Raw genomic sequence first — 20011 nt, 5'->3', positions numbered from 1 at the left:
CCACCGCTCTCCTAACTCTCCCTGGTGCAGCTCCAGCCATTCCTGGGCCCTGTTCCTGGTCACCAGAAGTTGTGTCCTTTGCAATAGGAGTCAGAAAGATGTTGGGAAAAATCACTTGTCCAGTCTCAGTTGTTCATTGCCCCACAGTCAGTGTCTTTAGCAGGATAAAATTTTCCTAGAGATATTTGTTGTTCATCAAAGCCTGACTATCAGATGGAATTCACTCCCTGAAAGTCCTCTTCCCCTGAAAGTGCTGGCAAACCCTGAGGTTCCTTTGGTCCCAGGCAGGACCCCAGTCTCTGATCCCTGGTCGATCCTTGATCTGATTTTTCTAGCTCCCTATGAATGTCAAATCCTATCAGCAGCTCAGAGCCTCCACCTCTGCCTGCTCCCGACCATCTGCAGCAGCATTCCCATCCCTGTACCCAGACCCAGGCCCCCACCACTCCTCGCCAAGATGGTCCAGGAGCAGGGATGGAGCTGGTGCCGCTGGGCCATGCTGGGAATGGTGCATCCCTTGGCCCGGCCGGCTCCCTGCGTCTGACAGCGCAGCTGGGAGCAGGGCAGCGCCACGTGGCCCCCAGCCAGGGTTTGGCAATGTTGCTCCTGTTTGCTCAGGCGCTCTGGACGCGCTGATCAAAGGGCTCCGCCTGAGCGGCCGCGGCCCAGCCCAGCCTTCTGCTCAGGTTCCAACTCCCGGGGCTGCCTCTGCCTGCCCGGAGGGCTCCAGGGGCTGCCTGGGAGGAGGTGGGAGACCCGCAAGGTCCTGGCTGGTTACCTCACCAGGGTGGCACGTGTGCTTGGCTGGCTGGATCTCTGAGCTGTCCCTCCCCGATGGAAAAGCTGTCGAACAGCAGAATCCCAGAGCAGACCTGCAGCCCTGTCTCCACCTGAGCTTCTCCCTGATGAGCATGGGGAACCAGGGAGAGCAGCATGATTGGGAGTCAGGCCCTCTGACAGCCCTGGTGCTGCCAGGTGACAGGGGACCTGTGGGAGTTTCTGCTGTCTGTGGAGGTCAGCAGGGCTAACAGGGCTGCACGTTCCTCCCCAGCAAATCCAGCTCTGAAACAAGGGAGCACCTGGCATGCAGACAGCTGGGGAGCGGTTAGGTTTGTGTGTTGCTGTGACTGCAAGGCCACCAACTAGTTCACCTCCACAACTTTGGAAAGAAATCACCTGTGAGCCGCAGGGCTCTGGCAAGAGCAGAAACTGCAGCCCAACACAAGCTCAGGAAACAAGGTGGAAACCGTTTCCTCAGTCCAGGCAGATGCTTCTTTCTCCTGCAAAGAGCCCAGGAGGCAGACATGGATCCAATGGCAGGTGTGGACACAGGTTACAGTACAAAATGCCCACTGAAGCTTCTGTTGTTTTGGACAGGCAAAGCTGGCAGGGGAGCGTGGAGCCCGTGCAATCCTTTTCGACATCACTGATGATGAAAGTGCTGCTGATCAGGTACAGACCCCAGTGATACCCTCAGCTAAAACACAGTACTCCTGTCCCATCCTGAAATGTGCTCAGGGCAGAACCCCCCAGGCACTAGTGGGAGGTCCTGGGAGGATGCTGCTGGTGTTGGGTGTTGGCTCTTAACCCCACACAGACACTCTCCCTGGCACATCCATGCTCTTAAAAGACATTGTCTGGTCTATCAAACTTTTCTGCAGGGAGCTGGATGCCTCCTCTTGGGAAGTCATAAATTTTCCCATCGCATCTAGTCCCAACAACCCAATGTGCCTCAGGAAGGGTGATTTCTCAAGTTTTCAAGCCAAAGTTACATCCCCCTGCTTTGCTGTTGGTGCAGGTTTAACTTTGGTTTAGACACCTCCAAAGGTCCCTTTCCCCAGCACCATTGTCATCTCTGGAAGGAAATCAATTCCCCATCCAGATTATTCAGGGATACGAAAAACATCCAGCTTTAAATAGGGAACAAACAGGGGAGCTGGTGCCTGACCTCATCCAGAGTCTGGGCTGACTCCTTGCTGGATCCATCCCTTGTGGCTCTTTCATGCATTTACAACTTAATTACTGGTGCCAAAGAAACACAGCAGCAAGTGCAGGTCCATGAGGTGATGCCGAGGTTGCTCAGATCCCAGTCTCTGATCCCTACCCCAAGCCTTGGCTCCCACTTTTCCAGCTTTTCCATTTGGTACACCAAAGCCAGGAGTATCAAATCTTATCAACAACTCAGAGCCTTTGGCCTTGCCTCTCTGGTCTTCCTGACCTGGAGGAGGTCTTCCTGCACCTCCGTTCACATCTCCATCTCTGTCCACTGACCTTTGGATTCCCCCAGGTATCCCCACAGGGTATGGGAAGGGGTTACTGGGTTTGATGGCCACCTTGATCCAGTCAGTCTGGAGGAGAGCAGGCTTGGACACTTGCTGAGCCAGCCTGTTCCAGGCTTCCTGGACCACAGTGGGAAACTGCCGGTGTGACCAGGAACAAGGAAGATGTCCTTAGGGAGGAGGGGAACTGGATGGGTCCAGAGCAGAGGAAGCATTTCTGTGGTGAAGGCAGCTCTCAGCAGTGCTGTTGGCACTTCCACAGGGATGAGGAGGGTCCAAGAGCTTTTGCACAGGGCCTTGAAAGAGGCTTAAGAGACACCAAGCAATGGCTGGTTATGCATGAGGAGTCACCAGCAGGGAAAATGAAGAAAATCTGTGCTGGAAAAAATTGGTAAAAGAGAAGCTTCCATCTGATTCATCATAGGGGGATAGTGTAAACTTGGGGAAGCAGTCTGTCTCTGAAGTGTTGCAAGAAGCATCACGAGGAACGGACATGCATGGGGGACCGGGACTGACCTTGTTTCAGGCTGTTCTGGATCAGCCTTCACTGTGTTTGTTTCTTTGCAGCTGAGGAAGCCCAGAGGCCTGAGCCAGCCCGTGGTCCTGATCAGGGGTCATGACGCTGAGCTCCTCATGGGCGTTGTGAACAAGAACAGAGAGGCCCATGTGAAGATAGAGGTCAAGGAACCACCAGCCTGGGTGAGAGACACATGATTCTCACTGCCTCCTGTTTCCTCTCTCCCAGCCTGCTGGGCTTTCCCAGGGAGGCTGAGCTCTCCTCCTCAAGGATGGGGATTACAGCCTGTTGCAGGAGTTGTCTGTGGCATTCAGACCTGCTGCAAGTAAAGGCTCAAAAGCACTTTCAGCTTACTTAGTTGATTTTGCTTTAATGTCATGAGTGAGGCAAGGGGATTCTCTGTCTCTTCAAGTAAGACCAAGTCTTGATTTTCTCATCTTGTGATATCATAGACCATGGTCTCAAGGGAGCTGATATGCTGCAAGACAGAGATACTCCATTCTTGTATGGATGTGCAGAAAAGACTGAACCGTTTTTTCTTTTACCTGTGAAGAGCAAAGAGAAGGAGCTTGGCCAAGGATGGTATTTCCCAAGGCTGATGGTCCAGAAGAGATGGAGATTCCCCTAGCCTCTTACTCCCACCAAGAGTAATTTCTGTCTTGTTTTATCCAACAGCCAGACTACGACGTGTGGATTCTTCTCACAGTGGTCAGCACTGTGGTTGTCATCATTTTGATTTTTGTTGTCCGCACAAAGTGCCAGCTGAACAGGACTCAGGTAGGGATCTCATGGAGCAGACACGTCTGAGCACACAGGAATATAGGAAAAGCATGAACATACACCTTTTGGGAGGGGAAATGGGCAGATAGTGATAGGACAGGGAGAAAAGTTTTAAACTAAGAGGAGAGATTTAGATTAGATGTGGGGAAGAAATTCTTCCCTGTCCTGGGTGGTGAGGCTCTGGCACAAGTTGCCCAGAGAAGCTGTGGCTATCCCTGGATCCCTGGAAGTAGTGTGCAAGGCCAGGTTTGATGGGGCTTGGAGCAACCTGGGATAGTGGAAGATAGCAGGGAGTGGAATAAGATGAGCTTTAAGGTTCTTTCTAATCTAAACCATTCCAAGATTCTCTAAGTGTATGATTTAGTATTCTTAATAGAAATTAACAAATTAAATAATCATCTTCCCAGAGTCAGATGTATTTCCGTATTTGAGACTATCCCATTTGTCCTATTGAGAGACAATTCTTTGGGGATCAATAATTCAGCACTGCTGAGTGATTTGCATGTCTAGGGCCAGATGTCTCCTGCTGGTGACAAAGCCTACTCTGGCTGAGCCAGTTTAGACAGAAAGTCACCTCTGCAGATGAGTATCATCCCCAAATTTCTGATAATCCCATTTTGAAAACGGGAGGGCAGAGTAAGGCTGAACCTCTCCTCAAGCGCCGTCCGTCTCTGCAGGACTCGGTGCAGCAGCAGACCCTGCAGGCCATCGGGCAATTGGCCACCCGCCGCTACCAGCCCCGGGCGCGGCCGGCCCAACGCTGGGACTCGGCCAGCAGCTGCAGCTCCGCCCCGGTCTGTGCCATCTGCCTCGAGGAGTTCAGCGAGGGGCAGGTAGGCTTCGGGCAGGGCTGTGGCACTCACGGCTCTGGCTTCCCAGATCCGGGGGGTCAGAAGTGGGAGCTGAGCTTGATGACAGGAGGGGGAGGCCTGTGAGATGCTTCTTTCTGAACTCCTGAGTGCTGGAAAGGGACTACATCCATGGAGGTGTGTCTGCCCCTGGGCTATGAAGCCTCTGCTGAAGTTGGGAATCCAGCTGTGGCTGTGGGGTAAAATGCCCATGAAATGCCTATGTTGAAATAGAGTAAAAGTGGGTTTGCTGCTCCAGAGCATCCAGCCTGAAATCTCCCTACTGCCAAGGGCTTGCACCTCTCTGGGTGCTCACAGAGCAGAACCGGAGGTGCTCCACAGCCTCCTCTATGCACAGCTGGGCTGCAGATCCCTCACTGTTAGACATCTGTGTGTCCTTCAAGCTCACTTTCATCAAGAAGCACTCCCACATCACTCCCATCCAGGTCTTGGAACATGGTTTTCTTTGCTCATCCTCCTCCTCTCCATTTCTTTCTAGGAACTGCGGATCATCTCATGCTCCCACGAGTTCCATCGGGAGTGTGTTGACCCTTGGCTGCAGCAACACCACACGTGTCCACTTTGCATGTTCAATATTCTTGGTAGGGCTCAGACACAGCATTTCCCAGCTGGGGACAGGGTTGGTTGCAGGATTGTGCCCAGGAGCTCCAGTTGCTCTTGGGAGATGGATCAGCAGGTCTTCATATCCCTGTGCACGGAGTGGACAGAGGACTGTGTGCGTGGGGAGGAGTCCCTTCCCTGTGAGCCCACCAGGGTACAGTGAGGTGCTGGGCTTGGGCTGGGACCTGCACCAAGCGGAGGGATTCCAGTCCTGGGACCTGTGGGGAAGGGAAGGTGGGATCTGGAGGTCACGGCGGCAGGGAGAGTTTTGAGTGTGCAGGACCATCAGGATGTTTTGGTGGTGGCAGCGTGGAGTTGCAGAGTATGGGTGGGATGTGGGACCGTGGTGGGAGGGCAGTGGAGCATCAGTGCCAGGGTTGCTGCAGCTGGGCTGTGGGACTTATGCTGGATATTCCCTTCTGATCTATGTGCTGGATACTCCCTTCTTTCTCCACAGCCAGAGACTCGGGGGACCAGGCCATGGCTGCCAGCTCCAGGCTGGTCCCTCAGGACATGGAGCCTGGGCGGCGACTCCATCTTTTCCGCCAGCATCCGGGACATGCCCTTTACCACCTCCCACACGCGTATCCTCAGAGGAACCTCAGAAGCTTACCCCCAGAGCCAGCCCACAGCAACTCCTTCTTCCACTCTCCAGAGCTGTCGCAGCTGGATTTTGGCACCATCCACTACATGCCCTACAGACCAGCCACCTCCCTGCTGGCCTGTAGCCACGTGGCCCCACTGGCCCCGGGCTTGCTGGGGCAGCAGCACCCCAACCCCTCTGCATGTGGGCAGGCGCTGGCACCCCACAGGACATGTCCCCTTCAGCCTCTGCCCCCCTGTCTGGCACCCAAGGCAGCCCTGGCACAGAAGCAGCACCGTGCACCTGCCCTGCGCCGGGGGCTTGGCCACGGGCACCAGCACAACAGCAGTGGCTCTGGGGAGAGCTATCTCACGGAGCACAGCGGGTACCTGGCTGACGGGCCAGGCAGTGACTCCAGCTCAGGGCCCTGCCATGGCTCCTCCAGTGACTCCATGTTGAACTGCACGGATGTCAGCCTGCAGGGCATACACGGCAGCTGCTCCACCTTCCGCAGCTCCCTCAGCAGCGACTATGATCCCTTCGTGTACTGCAGCTCTGAGGGCCCCGCCACGGACCACGGCCAGGAGCAGCTGCGGCCGCCCAGGGAGAGGCGGCCGCGGTCCTTGGACCTGATGGTGCCCACGGGGGCTGCCCCAGCCAAGCCCCAGGTGCTCAGCCACATCCACTACCACCACCACCAGCACCACCACTACAGGCGGGATGCGGAGTGTCCCCCTGGGCGGGCCGGGCAGGGGCCGGGGCCACGCAAATCCCGGTACTCGGGGGCCAAGGTTGCCTTCCACAGTGCTCGGACACAAAAGAGGACTGAGAAAAGCCATCACTCTGAGCAGCCACTGGAAAGCAGCGCTGTGCTGCAGGAGGCAGCTCCAGCAGGACAGCCAACCTGTCCCCAGGAAGGTTGGGGGCTCTCTCATGCCCCCTCCACTTTGCCAAACAGGTTGGACTTCAGTGTAGATGCCAACAGACACTTGGGAGCAGCTGGCACACCCCCTGTCCCGCTGCCCCCCAGACACAGCTTACAGAGCAGGCATCACCGAAGGAAAAGAAAGTGTCCCCTGGAGCCCGACCCTGCTCTCCTGCCCAAGGACTCAGCTGAGCCTGGATCCTGCGACCCTCGCCTTCCTCCTGGCCATCCTGCTGGCTACCACTGCTCTCCCGAAGCCCAGCCCCTGATCCCAAGCTCTCCCCTGCCCAGCGGCTCCCGGCCACTGTGGAAATGTTTAGTGCCACAGCCCAGCTCCGAGCTGAGGAAGCAGGAGGAGGGGTTGTCAGGATGGGAGAGAAACCGCTCAGTTCCTGCAGATTTCTCAGGCGCGGGCACCCCCAGACACAGTCTGAGTGCCCGCCTTCACTGCCCATCTCAGCAGAGTGGTCAGGGTAAGTCTGGCCTTCGCCTCTCCTGGCAGCGGGAAGGTGAATGGGGAGGGAGGGGTGTTGCTGAAGGAACTCCAGCTGCCAGGACACCTGGTGCCTTCCTGGTAGGTTTTCCTACAGGAGCACTGACTGCAGGAGCACTGCAGAGCTCACCTGTGAGGGTGATGGCCTGAATGATAAGCAAGTGTGTTAAAGAGTGCACCAAAATTTGAAGTACTGCAACTGAGAAATAAGCTGGCTAATTTTAATTAAACATCTCTAGCAGCTGGAATATCTCCCAAAGGAAGGAGTGGGACTACGTTTTTCAGTGTCCTTGCATCAGTGTGGGTGTCTTACTGGCAGAGTCGTTATCATTAAGGCTTTTTGGGCTTCAGTTGTTTCAGCCAAGTCCAGCTAACTGGAATCAGTAAGAGAGGAAGTGTGTGTGGCCCAGGGTAGTAGAGCAGACTCATTGAGTTGCTGGATTTGCACATCCCTCATTTCTCACCTGCCTCTGTTGTGTGGGAGTTGCTGTTTAGTGTCTTTTGGAAATCAGATGTAATTAAAGTTTGGCCCTCTGCCTATCTGCTGCACATCTCTCACAAAGAGAGGGAAAATGCCTTTGAGACGAGTATCTTTGAAAGAACCTGAGTTTAGCTCCCAGGTCTTGGTCTCTCAGGTCCTCTGAAGGCAGCAACCTGCAAGTCAGCAGGGGCAGGTGCTGGCTGGGAGCAGAGCCTGGCTCCCTTCCTCACCCTGCCACTGACTCACTGCAGGTCCTCGGGCAAATCCTTTTGATTTAGGTACCAAACACAGATCTGGCTGTCTAATTTCTGTTAAAACACTGGCCTTAAACTTGTGACTCACTGTGCCCATTGTGCTGCAGAGATAATAACTTCCTCCCAGTGCTTGTCTATCCAGCCCCACCCCACGCCCAGGCTCCCGGTGCCGCGGAGGCAGTGGGGCAGGGGAGGCTGGATGGGCACGGTCCTGGCTCCCTGCAGCCTTCTGGCCTCCCAGACTCCTAGGAACAGATACTTTTCCCAGGTGCAGAAGTGCCTGACACTGCAGATAGGTGATAGGGAGGTTCTTCCAAGGCCTGGAGGGATGCTGGTGTTAGGAGAGATAAGGAGGCAGCAGGGCAGAGATGTCTCTGGTTGCAGGGAGCCCTGAGTGCCGATGCCCTCCCAGGGTACCCTACGTGGAGAGAGCCCTCTTGGCTCAAGGTGGGCTGCTCAGGGCTTGCTTTGAGCTTCCAAATGAACCTGGGAGGGTTCCAAGAGCAGGAGTCTGTGCACCTAACACAGGGTGTTGGGCATTGCAAGGTCTGTGCTGGGATGCTTCTGTCTCTTTGGAAATGGTCTCAGTGGCCCCAGTCTGTGCCCACTTCCAGATGACCCTCTGGCCCTCACCCAAAGCCAGTGCCAGCTGCTTTGCCAAGCACACCAAGCCTTCATTCCCTCTTCCCTCCCCATTCCAGCAGGTAGAAGGACCAATATATCTGAAAGTGCTGTGAATCTATGTCTGTTTACTGCAGTAGCTTCTGTAGATGCTTTCAGGGCCACCCAGAGAGTCAGAATTCCCTTGCAAGATTGAGAGACTACATAGATTCAGGATTTGACTTTATTAAGAGCAGAGGACAGAGCACAGAGCTTGTGCAGGGCTTACGCAGAGAAGCCACCAAGCTGAAAACTTCTGTTGACATAACCCAAGCTCTGAGTTACAGTCACATTGCTTCTTTATCTTAGGAAAGGTATAAATCAATAGAGAAGAAGTAGACAGTCCCATGCAAGCAGGACACAAAACACAGACAAGGAGACCAAGGAAAAATGCATCTCTGCCTCCAGATAAATGGCATAAGACTAAAAATACAAGCGGATGATTTAGAAAGCCCAGCTTTAAATTAAAGTTTTGACATAAACTTTTCAGAAATGCAGTTTAAAAGAAAAGCAAACAGTGGGACCCTGTAATTCTTAGGTGAAATTACAGAGAGGAGAAGCGTGCGTCTCTTCTGGTGGCATGGGAGAGACACAGCACTAAGGAGAGTGTGAAGTCCAGTGACGAGTGACACAAAAATCCCCAACTGCCCCCAAGTAGAAGGAGGGTGGCATTAGGGTATTATTATTAGGGCATTAGGGTGGCATTGCATCAGCACAGGCTGCAAAGAGGAGCCTACATAGACAGGAGAGTTTTATGAGAATACGGCTAAAATAAGCAGTCAGAAGGTGCCTCTGGGCACAGGGATCATTTACCGCCCCAGAAAAGGGCTGGTCAAGCAGCCGGGCAGAGAGGGCACTCGGAAACTGCTCTTCCTAAGCCAAGGTGTGGCTGGAGAAGGAAATCAGAGCTGGATGCCAAGTGAAGTGCAGAGCCATGGAGAGACAGGCCAGTGAATATTTCTGTGAACAGCTTGTGTAAAATAGACTATTAATGCAAACATTTTCAGCTCCATCAGAAGGGAGAAGGCTGTTCGGGGTTCTTCAGACCTAGGGAGTAACACGGGTTTGTGGGATGTTTAGGGGCTCTGAGTGCAGAACAGAAGAGCCTTTATTGCATTAGTGATCACCAGGGGCGTGCCTGGGGAGGTTCTCACCTGGCAGGATCCCTCACAAATCAAATCACCAGTTTGAGCACTTCTGAAATACAGTGGAGAGTAACAAATTGCCAGGGGTACGGATTACCCACTGGGCATCCTGCAGGGCTCAAGCACACAGCTGATAAATCCTGAATGTGGACTGCAATCTCTTATCCATGCCCAGAGCCAGGAGGAAGAGCTGAGGGCAGTATCAGCTGGAAATAGCTGAAGTCACAGAACGATGAGCCTGACTTTCCAGCCAAGCAAATTGTTAAAAATTCAAATACAGGGTCTGACTTGTAGGCACATGGCGGAATGTGAGAAGTAGGGGAGGAGGCAACCCAGTTTTTGTTGGGAGAGGTAACACCTGCAGATCTTTTAGGGGAAGTAAGCTCTGAAAGGATGAAAGGGAAGGTGCTCTCACAGGTAAATAACTCACTGAAAAAGGAAACAAGAGTGCAGATCAGACTTAATGGAGGGGAATTACTCGGAGAAGGAGAAAAGTGGAGTTCTCCAACTGTCTGAACCTTCCAGCAAGGTCATAAATATCCTGGACAGGGAGAGGAGATAGCAAAGTGTGTAACATAAAATCCATCACGATGTCAGCATTAAAACTGGATACAGGGTATTACAGGAGGATCTGCTGCTGCTGAGCTGTCGGGTGATGGAGTGGTGGGTGAAATCCCCTGTAAGCAGCACAAAATGCCACACATGAGCAGAGCCACTTTTAAGTAAAAATCAGGTTATTGTTATCATCACTGTTATTATTATCATTATCATTAGCTGGCTGGCAACTATGTGGGACAAGCAGGAAATGTCTTTATGCAGCTGTGTAAGCCTGCAGTGATCGCACAGCTCCTGATCACCAAAAAGGGTGGAAAAAGAAAGGGAAATCAGACTTGGAAGAAGGGCAGAAAGGTATCTGGTACAATCCCAGCAATGAGTTTTTCTGAGAAAAGGGAAGGAATAGTGAAACTTTCATGTGGGAAAAGAAGTGATTAGCAGAGGATATGAAAGAGAGGATATGAAATTAGGAGAGCAGAGGAGAAGGCAGATAAGAGAGTACTTAGAACAAAGTAATTGATGGCATCAAACGGGAACCAGAAGCTTTTAAACACCCAAAAGGCAACACATGGTGTGTAGTGAAACTGGTGCTGGTTGCCCAGGGGGTGTAGATGCCAGAAGTAAAATGATTTTGAGAGCCCAGATCAAGAGGTAGCAAATGCAGAGATGCAAATCCACCCTCTGGCTCAGGAAGTTATTAAACCAGGGCTTCCAGAAGCTGCTGGTGCTCCTGTGGGATGCAGCACCCTCCAGGTGTGTGCTTACCTCGCCCAGCTGCCAGGTGAGGCCGAATCTTGGTCCACAGCCCCTGGAGAAATTCCACTTGTGCAGGCAGTGCCTTGCACTGGCATTGCAAGGAATAATACTGTGGATGATCCCAAAGAGCCTTGCACGATCTTGGAGTTTATGCCTCTTCCTTAAACACCTCCATCAGCCCTTCTTGGCGGGCTTTGCATAAAGGTGCATCCCTGCCTCTTTTGTTGCCTGGGAGAGACCACACCTGGGAGTTGTGTCCCTGGAGAATCAATCCTGGAGCAATGCTGATGGATCCTCTTAAGGGAAGATAGACAACTGGCAGTGAATTCCAGCTGGATGGCTTCCTGAACTGCCCTGGCACACCCAGACAGCATCCCAGGACAGCCACGTTACTCCAGCACAGGCTGATGAAATATCTTGATTTCTCTCCCTGGGAAATCTCACGTCCTGCAGTGCTCTTGACATCCTCCCCCTCTCCTCCCTCATGCTCATCCTGAGTCTCTTTCATGTCACGTCTTTGATCTTTATTAGGGAGGGGGAAAGGGATTAGAGGACGGAAAAAGACCACCCTTAAAACCTAATACCCAAAGAACATGATTTTTGTGGTGTCATCACAGGTGTGCTCCAGATCATTGCCCTGCCATGCCCAGTCCAGCAGCCGAGGTTCTCCCACCTCTCCCAGTTCATATTTTCTTAGCACAAGCAGGGGAGACATGCAGGCACAGCTTTCAGAAAATACTTTAGTAATGCTATTTGAGACTGAAGCCATGTGAACACAGAGGACTTGAAGATGGACAGTCCCATTTGGGGATGCACATAAGCTGGTGATAAGGGAAGCAGTTGGAAATGGCTTATTCCACGTACTTGTGACTCAAGTCACAAATGCAAGACACGCTTAAACTCTGTCTTCGGGTACTATGGCCATGCTTGCACATATACATGTGTACATGTATAACACCATGTGCATTCATTTCCCTACACTGATTAGCTGCACTTTTCCAAGCACAATCTCATTTGTTTGTTTTCTTCCCACATACTTAATTTTCAAGACTCTGCTCCTACAGCTGGTGATATATAACCAACAAGAATTTGTTGTGACTCTTCTGAAAAGTTTTAAATTGCCCTCAATTAATCTCTAAGTTGGCATTTCTTTCCTTTGATCTCCGAAACATTCAGGAAAGGGGAAATAGGAAAAATAATGCCTGTATGCCTTTGCTGGGCTATGCTCACCTTGTGTAAGAGTTCTGGGCAGGCTTGAGAGACATCTAGGAAGGGACCGTGGTGTGTGTGACAACAGGCAGTGACTTAGAAAGGGGCTGTCTGGAGCAGTGACTTCGGTGCACCTTTTTAGGAAGCCCTTTTGTTGGATGGTTCCAAGCAAACTGCTCAGCACTTGCCTGTCAGTAATTCTCCAGGCAGAAGGGGTTGGGAAAGAGCCTGAGCCTGAGCTGGGCTCAGAAGCAATTTGTGCAACCTCTCGAACACTGTGGAACATGTGTCATTCCTATCTTGCATTACTGCTCTCTGCTTATTGCCTGGAGTTTCTGTTGCCCCCCTGGCTCTGTCAGATACGGATCAGTGTTATTTTCTGTTTCTAATAATTTCTGAATCGGGTGTACAGATTTTCACTAAGAGCAGACATCAAAAAGCCTCAAAAGCAAACGCCTAGTGGAGATACGAATCCTGGGGTGCCCTTGGCCTGCCTCTTCTGAAATATATAAGGAGTAACTTGATGTCTTATCTTAAGATTTTATTGTACTTCACCTTAGAGGAATAAACTGGCTAGGAGGTGGCCAGAAAATTCCCTCTGAAAAACTGGGAGAAACTTCCTAGAATCACGCAATATCCTGAATTGGAAGGGACCCACAAGATCGTCCAGTCCAGTCCCTGGCCCTGCCCAGGACACCCCAACAATCCCACCCTGTGCCTGTGAGCGTTGTCCAAATGCCCCTGGAGCTCTGGCAGCCTCAAGGCTGGGACCATTCCCTGGGGAGCCTGTTTAAGTGGCTTAGTGGCTTTTTTAGTAGCTTTCACTTAGTGTTTTTTTCCTGCAGCATCTGTTCTCTGGATTGCAGGGTCAAGGCCCCAACCGCTGCAGAGGCAGGGAATGTTCAGCCAGGTATAGCTCACACTTTTCTTTCTCCTTTTCTTTGAATGGCAGGATTTGAAGAGGAGGTCCAGGATGTCCATGAACACTCAGTTTAATAAAACACTGGCCTGTTCGCTTGCTGGGAGCTGGAGTGGACACAGCCCAGCCCTGCCCTGCTGAGACACAGACTGCCAAGAGCAACAGGCCATTCGTGGTTTCCTGACACGTCCCCACACCCTGACAGTCACACAGAGTCCTGCTCTCCAGGCCCCATCTCCTCTGAAGGCACAGGCAACCCCTCGTCATCCCGTGGCATTGCTCCGAGCTGGGCAGGGCTCCCAGGGAGGGCTCACCGAGTGAGTGCAAGCTGCTATTTTGGCGTGTTCATGCCACAGAAGGTTTTGCTAAACACTGCAAAAATAAACAAGCCTTCAAGACCAAAAGCTGCAGAAATTACTTTCTGTGGCCTGGTAGCTCCTGACTTCATTTCCTCAGTTAGGTCAAAAGCCAGATTTCTTCAATTAACTTTTCCACGCTTATTTGACACAGGAACAAGATATTCTCCATCTCACCGCTCACAGGGCTGCCCTGCAAGGTGCTGCTTCTGACTTCAGTGGAAACCAAGAGCTCCCACCGCTTTCAGTCACCTCAGCGTCCCTCAGCTGATGCCATCTCCTGCCACTGGCTGTGTTTGCCAGCAGCAGGAGAGGAGAAGACACAAGGACATCAGCATTTCTGGGAAGGAGCTGGGTCAGACTCTTTCCATTGCAAAGGATCCACCCTCTCATCTGGCAATGTGAACAAGTCTCTCACTCACCCTCTAACTCCTCCACCTACCCTCAAATAGCTGTCATGGCCAGCCCTGTAAAGAGCATATTTCAAACGTATCTCAGATGCCCCATCACAGGAGTCATGAAAAATCCTGGAGTTCGTGGGGCTCCTGCTTCTCTCCTTCCTCTCCTTCATTGCCCCAAGACACAGGAAAAATTCCCAGCAAAAGCCTTCATAAGAAATGCAGAGCAGAGCCCTATCCATCACCCAGCCTTAACTTAATATTTGGAGACTCCTGAAATCCTTCAAGAGGATTTTTCTGTCTTCTGCAACATTTTGATGATTCAGGGAGAAAACCTGAAAAATCATCAGGCTCTGGTTTATTACTTTCCCCCTCCCTCCCCATTTATGAGTATTTTGGGGTTTTCTGAATGTCACTAGTTCTTATGTCCTACATCTCATCATTTGCAGACATTCAAGCAAAATAAAACCTGCCGAATTCAAAACATATAGAACCCATGCACCTTTCAAACAGCAGAGAATTCCTGTCAAGTTCATTGCCATGAATGATCGGTCAGGCCAAAGAATCAGCCAGATTCCCAAGTGAAGTGCACATTTCTGTGGCACCAAGTGCTTCCAAGCACAAGGAAGGATTGGTGAGGATACAGCACTGAAGCTGAAGATAACTCCTAACAATTTGAAACTTGATGTAGGGACAGACTTTCCCATCTGCTCAGTGAAGCTTCCTGTGTCTTCCTTTGAAGGAGCAGCTTCTCAAGAGAGCACTCTGGTGATGCAGTCCCAGTTCAGGATAATCCTCTGCCTTCCTTTGTTGGTGGAAAAGCTTTTTATGGGGTTTGCTGCCCTTAATCCTCGAAAAAGGCATCTTTGTCCCAGCTGCTAATCAGTCCCTGACAGTCAAATGATCAGCCAATAGCACTGTTTTAAACCCAACATTATTCCCTTGTAGTGCTCATTCCTTGTCTCCTGTGACCAGGCCCCTGTGGGACCTTTCAGTCTAAGGAAGAGCTGAATTTCTTTCATCAGAGAACCTAGCAGAATTACGTTTAGACCTTTCCAGGCTCTTGCTTGTCCAATAGCACAAGCAGAAGACACAAGCTCAGAAGTTTTGTTCCGTGCAGGGAAGTCAGTCTTAAACTAGAGGAAAAATCCAGGAGGGGGTCTGGATTCACCCCATTTGGCTTCTTGTGCTCCTGGTCCGGGGCTTGTCTGAACCAGCTCCCCACATCCTTGACCATCCTGGAGGGCTCAGAGGCTTAACAGAGGGGAGGGTCATGAAATCGGGGTGCTCCCACTGCTTCTTTTAGGAGTCAGGAAGGCAGAGAGCCTCCAGGGATGCATTTCACTGCTCAAATGAGCAAGTGCAGTTCTTAAGTCCTCTCTTTTCCTCCTTATCCCTTAACAAAAGAGGAGATTCCTGAATTTGTGAGCCGCAAGCTTCTTTGGGAAAGTGATCAGCACTCGTGCACCCTCTCCACTCCCCACTGCAGTATTACCAGGGGAGTGCCTGCTTCCAAGTGTCTCCCTTTCCCGACCTTATGCTGCTGCTCCTGTTTACGTAGAAAATGCTGGAGTGCAGGTCTGCCTCGGTGGGGGCTCGGGGAGGAGAGGGAGGAACTCTCTGAGAACTTGGGTTTGAAAGGTCCTCTTCAGTAGATGGATGACTATCCTTGGCTGCCTGGAAGGGAAGAAGCAGTATCTGAGAAAATAGGGAATGGTTCCTCACAGTTCTTTCCCTCTGGCTTCTGAGTTACGCTTTTGAGTGCTCAGTGCCTGTGGGCTCCACCGTGGAATTTCTCCAGCATCCCTGCAGTGACACACAGTTCGTTTTCCTTCTTTGCATCCAAAGTCACAGCTGAAAACTGATGGAAGCCAGAGCGTCCCAAGCTCCCTCTATCCAAACTGAAGGCCCAGCCCTTCCCCAGGGACCCCCTACCCAGGAGCTCCCACCCCCTGAACTGGGCATATGGTCGGGCTGGCTGGATATCTCCCCTCCCCCACAAATCTTTCAGATCCTTTGGAAATGTGAATATCGGTTCGTTTTGTTGTTGCTTTTTGTTTCGTTTAGGTTTTTTTGCTGAGTCTGTCCTGGCTCTCAGGGCTTGGGAATAAATTATGACCCAGGAAAAAAAAAAAAAAAAAAAAAAAAAAAAAAAAAAAAAAAAAGACCACACGCAGGGGGAAAAAAAAAAAAAAAAAGGAAAAAAACCCCCAAAAAAACCCGTTTTATATATATGCAAAACTGTGTATTTATGTCCGATAAACACAAAGATGTGTGAATATGCTGATGTGCTCAGAAATATATTTATTTACTAATATATTTATCCATGTACCGGTCTGCTGCCTGCGTTTGTTCTTTGTGCGTGGGGCCGCGCCGGCGGCGGAGCCGGCAGGGAGGGACCCCCGGCCCGGCCGTGACAAGAGTCCCTCCCGCCGCGCCCGTTCGGGCCGGGGCGGAGCCGTTCCCGTTCCCGCTCCCGGGGCGGGTCCAGGGCCGGGGCGGAGCCGTTCCCGTTCCCGTTCCCGGGGCGGATCCAGGGCCGGGGCGGAGCCGTTCCCGGGGCGGGGCCAGGGCCGGGGCGGAGCCGTTCCCGTTCCCGGGGCGGATCCAGGGCCGGGGCGGAGCCGTTCCCGTTCCCGGGGCGGGTCCAGGGCCGGGGCGGAGCCGTTCCCGTTCCCGTTCCCGGGGCGGATCCAGGGCCGGGGCGGAGCCGGAGCCGTTCCCGCTCCCGGGGCGGGGCCAGGGCCGGGGCGGAGCCGTTCCCGTTCCCGTTCCCGGGGCGGATCCAGGGCCGGGGCGGAGCCGTTCCCGTTCCCGTTCCCGCTCCCGGGGCGGGGCCAGGGCCGGGGCGGAGCCGTTCCCGTTCCCGTTCCCGCTCCCGGGGCGGGTCCAGGGCCGGGGCGGAGCCGTTCCCGCTCCCGGGGCGGATCCAGGGCCGGGGCGGAGCCGTTCCCGTTCCCGCTCCCGCTCCCGGGGCGGATCCAGGGCCGGGGCGGAGCCGTTCCCGTTCCCGCTCCCGGGGCGGATCCAGGGCCGGGGCGGAGCCGTTCCCGCTCCCGTTCCCGGGGCGGATCCAGGGCCGGGGCGGAGCCGTTCCCGTTCCCGCTCCCGGGGCGGGGCCAGGGCCGGGGCGGAGCCGTTCCCGCTCCCGGGGCGGATCCAGGGCCGGGGCGGAGCCGTTCCCGTTCCCGTTCCCGCTCCCGGGGCGGGTCCAGGGCCGGGGCGGAGCCGTTCCCGTTCCCGCTCCCGTTCCCGTTCCCGGGGCGGGGCCAGGGCCGGGGCCGCGGCGCAGTCGCAGAGCGGGCCCGGGGCAGCCATGGCTGCCATCTCGCTGGAGACCGTCCCCAAGGACTTGCGGCACCTGCGCGCCTGCCTGCTCTGCTCCCTCGTCAAGGTGGGACCGGGCACGGGACAGGGACAGGGGCCGGCACGGGGATCGCTTCCCGCCGGCCCGGGCCCTTCCCTGCGCCTGCTCTTCTCTTTCTCGGCCCCGGCCCGAGCCTTTCTGCCCTTTCCGGCCTTTTTCCCGCCCGGTTTGGCCCTCCTGGTCCCGGGCCCTCCTTCCCGGCCCCAGGCTCCCCTTCCCGGCCTGGATCTTCGTGGTCTTTCCCCCGCCCGGTCTGTGCCTCCGATCCCGGCCCGGCCTCCCCGCTCCTGCCACGGCCCTTCCCTGCCTCCTGCAGCCTCTGGGCGCTTCCCGTCCGTCCCGGCCCTGGCCCTGTAACCTCCTTCCCGGGGTTCCCTTCCTTTTCCCGGCCCCGCGGCCACCCGGCTGCCGGCTGGTCCCAGTCCTGACACCCGTGTCCCCTTAGACCATTGACCAGTTCGAGTATGATGGCTGTGACAACTGCGAGACGTATCTGCAGATGAAGGGCAACCGCGAGATGGTCTATGACTGCACCAGCTCCTCCTTCGATGGGTGAGTGGGGCTGGGCCCGGCTCTGGTCCCCCAGGAGCCTGGGGACGCCGAAGTGGCACTGTGGCATCACCCAGGCAGGAGATGTCCCCTCACTGCCATCCCTCCCACAGGATCATTGCCATGATGAGCCCTGAGGACAGCTGGGTCTCCAAGTGGCAGCGGATCAGTGAGTAATTCAGGGGCTGGAGATCCCTTCTCTGCAAACCCTTCTCGGGGGCAGTGACAGCTGCTGGTTGGGCTGTGCAAGGGGTTCTGCTCCCCAGTGAGGGGGCATCTGCACAGGTTGAGGATTCCCACCTGGCTGCTCCAAGTGGGGTAACTCGGGGTTTTCTTTCCCACAGGTACCTTTAAGCCAGGTGTTTATGCAGTGTCCGTGACTGGCCGCCTGCCCCAAGGTATCTGTGTGATGGGGTCAGGGTTTGGGGCTCCGTGAACACTGCACAGGGAACATGCCATGTGGGTGATGGGATCAGCCAGGTGTGACAGGATCAGCCCAGTGTGATGGCATCAGCAAAGGTGACTTCGAGGATGTGCTGGACTGGAAGTTTCAGGGTTCAGCACTGCACCTGCCAGGAGTTTATATTGTAAACTGCTGACTAAAGCCTGGCTATCAGAGGGATAAACTGGGATTAAGGAGTGATTCTGGAAAGTGAGCACATCTCAAACCATTCAGCTCCAGGAAGACACAGAGTTTTGTTCATAGAAAAGGGTTTTACAGGATGGGGTGCTGTTGTGGCAAATCCCAGCGAGCACACCCCTCCTCCTGCACTAAAGGCTCATTCCGTGGTGGATTTGTGTGCTTACAAATGGAATGGAGGGCACAGAGGATTTGCTTTATCTCTGGAATGCAGAAAGGGCATCATCCATCCAGCTGAGTTCCTGCCCATGTAGCCCCTAGCCCCATGAGTTCCTAGCCTGGGAAGCGAGAAAGCATCTGTTGGCCTCGCCTAGTGCTCTCGGCGGCTGCACGCCGTAGGCAGGCTGGGAACAGCGGCTAGGCGCGGTTTCCGAGCTCTCCACAAGCAGAGAAGCTCTTTGCAGCATGGAAAGTGCGTCTCGTAGCAGTAGACTACTAGACTCCTAACCCAGGAGTGAATCCTAAACCCCTGGGGTGAAAGCTATGCCTGTGTCTGGAATCCCAGGTTCCTTATTTCTGACTGAGCTCTACATTGGGAAGGAGCTGGAAACATCATGAGGCCAGAAGCTGAGGCCTTCTGACACAGCCTAGGCACATCTGAAATACCCGGGGTTAGGGTTTAAATGGGATGTCAGGGAAAGGTTCTTCCCCCAGAGGATGGTGGGGCACTGCACAAGCTCCCCAGGGGATGGTCACAGCCTCAAGGTTGGCAGAGCTCCAGGAGGGTTTGCACAACGCTCCCAGGGATGCCCAGGGGAGCATTGTTGGGGTGTCTACAGGGCCAGGACCTGACTCCATGATCCTTGTGCATCCCTCCCTTCCAACTCAGGATATTCCATGATTCTGTGAAACAAAAATGATTGTCCAGTTCTACATGGCAGAACCACCAGAAGTTCCCAGGGCTCCTCATTCCTGGAGAAGACTGAAATATGTTTGTCTCCTTGTTCCAGGGATCGTCCGAGAGCTGAAGAGCCGTGGCGTGGCCTACAAGTCTCGGGACACAGCCATAAAAACCTGAAGGGCCCTTGTGCTGCTTGGAGATCCTAGTGCTGCGTGGAAGAGGCAGTGGGCACTGCTCCAAAACCTCTGGGCTTTATCCTGTAGGGAAGTGGGGCTGGATTCGGAGTGTGCTGGCTCAGCTCCCCTCACTTGGTACCTCCGGACTCCACCACACCACAGACCACAAACATTTATCTGAGCCTTGACAAGGGGGGGAAGAGTGTGAGTAGGGCTGGGAAAGGGTGTTTAATCATGATGGCCAAGCTTTTTTAGTTGGTGTGGGGAAGAGGGGATTTGGGAAATAGCTGTGTAAATAGTTCAATAAAACCCGCTGCCTAGTAAGGGCTGGGTCCAGCTGTCACTCTGTCACTGGTTTCACCGCTGCAGGGTGGTAAGGTGGGGGCCTCACACTCGCCCCTCCTGCCTGTGCCACACTGTTCCGACCCTGCAATTGTCACTGCTTGTGCGATGGGCACATCCCTGCCTCGAGAGGGAGATCCTGCCCCGGCTGCACTGGGTGTCCTTCCCTGTGGGAAACCTGCAGCTCCCAGCTGGATGGAGCAGATACGGTGATGGCCGGTGCTTCCTATGGAGGTGGTTACATGGAGGTCACAGAGCCCTGCGCCTGTAGGTCCTGTACAAGGGATGCGGTAGCAGGATGGAGCTTCCAGGACCAT

General features: G+C 53.9%; 2 protein-coding genes across 2 annotated transcripts in view; both read left to right on the top strand.

Annotated features, from left to right (window-relative positions):
- The window catches only part of RNF43 (ring finger protein 43), a 57573-nt gene extending 41505 nt beyond the window's left edge, over positions 1-16068 (top strand). The window contains exons 3-9 of the mRNA XM_066202110.1: positions 1378-1452; positions 2847-2978; positions 3472-3573; positions 4254-4409; positions 4924-5026; positions 5503-7026; positions 13059-16068. Coding sequence (XP_066058207.1) covers positions 1378-1452; positions 2847-2978; positions 3472-3573; positions 4254-4409; positions 4924-5026; positions 5503-7026; positions 13059-13102 — 2136 coding nt within the window. The 3' untranslated portion in view covers positions 13103-16068. The remainder of the gene's footprint in view (positions 1-1377; positions 1453-2846; positions 2979-3471; positions 3574-4253; positions 4410-4923; positions 5027-5502; positions 7027-13058) is intronic.
- A 953-nt stretch (positions 16069-17021) lies between these two features.
- On the top strand, positions 17022-19676 carry SUPT4H1 (SPT4 homolog, DSIF elongation factor subunit). The gene is made up of 5 exons (XM_066201789.1): positions 17022-17173; positions 17592-17698; positions 17809-17864; positions 18040-18093; positions 19286-19676. The coding sequence occupies exons 1-5, from the start codon at positions 17096-17098 to the stop codon at positions 19351-19353; spliced, it is 363 nt and encodes a 120-aa protein (XP_066057886.1). The 5' UTR covers positions 17022-17095; the 3' UTR covers positions 19354-19676.
- Positions 19677-20011: the final 335 nt, after the last annotated feature.

The sequence above is a fragment of the Chamaea fasciata genome, unplaced genomic scaffold (genome assembly GCF_029207755.1).
Source record: "Chamaea fasciata isolate MVZ Bird 193981 ecotype frontalis unplaced genomic scaffold, bChaFas1.0.hap1 SCAF_21, whole genome shotgun sequence".
In the NCBI taxonomy this organism is placed as follows: Eukaryota; Metazoa; Chordata; class Aves; order Passeriformes; family Sylviidae; genus Chamaea; species Chamaea fasciata.
This window is presented reverse-complemented; position numbering and strand designations above follow the sequence as displayed.

Excerpts from the sequence above, each read along its gene's own strand:
- SUPT4H1 (XM_066201789.1), top strand. The coding sequence starts at position 17,096 with ATGGCTGCCATCTCGCTGGAGACCGTCCCCAAGGACTTGCGGCACCTG. Across the intron at positions 17,174-17,591 it reads TGCTCTGCTCCCTCGTCAAG|ACCATTGACCAGTTCGAGTA; the intron begins GTGGGACCGGGC and ends GTGTCCCCTTAG. Across the intron at positions 18,094-19,285 it reads GACTGGCCGCCTGCCCCAAG|GGATCGTCCGAGAGCTGAAG; the intron begins GTATCTGTGTGA and ends TCCTTGTTCCAG.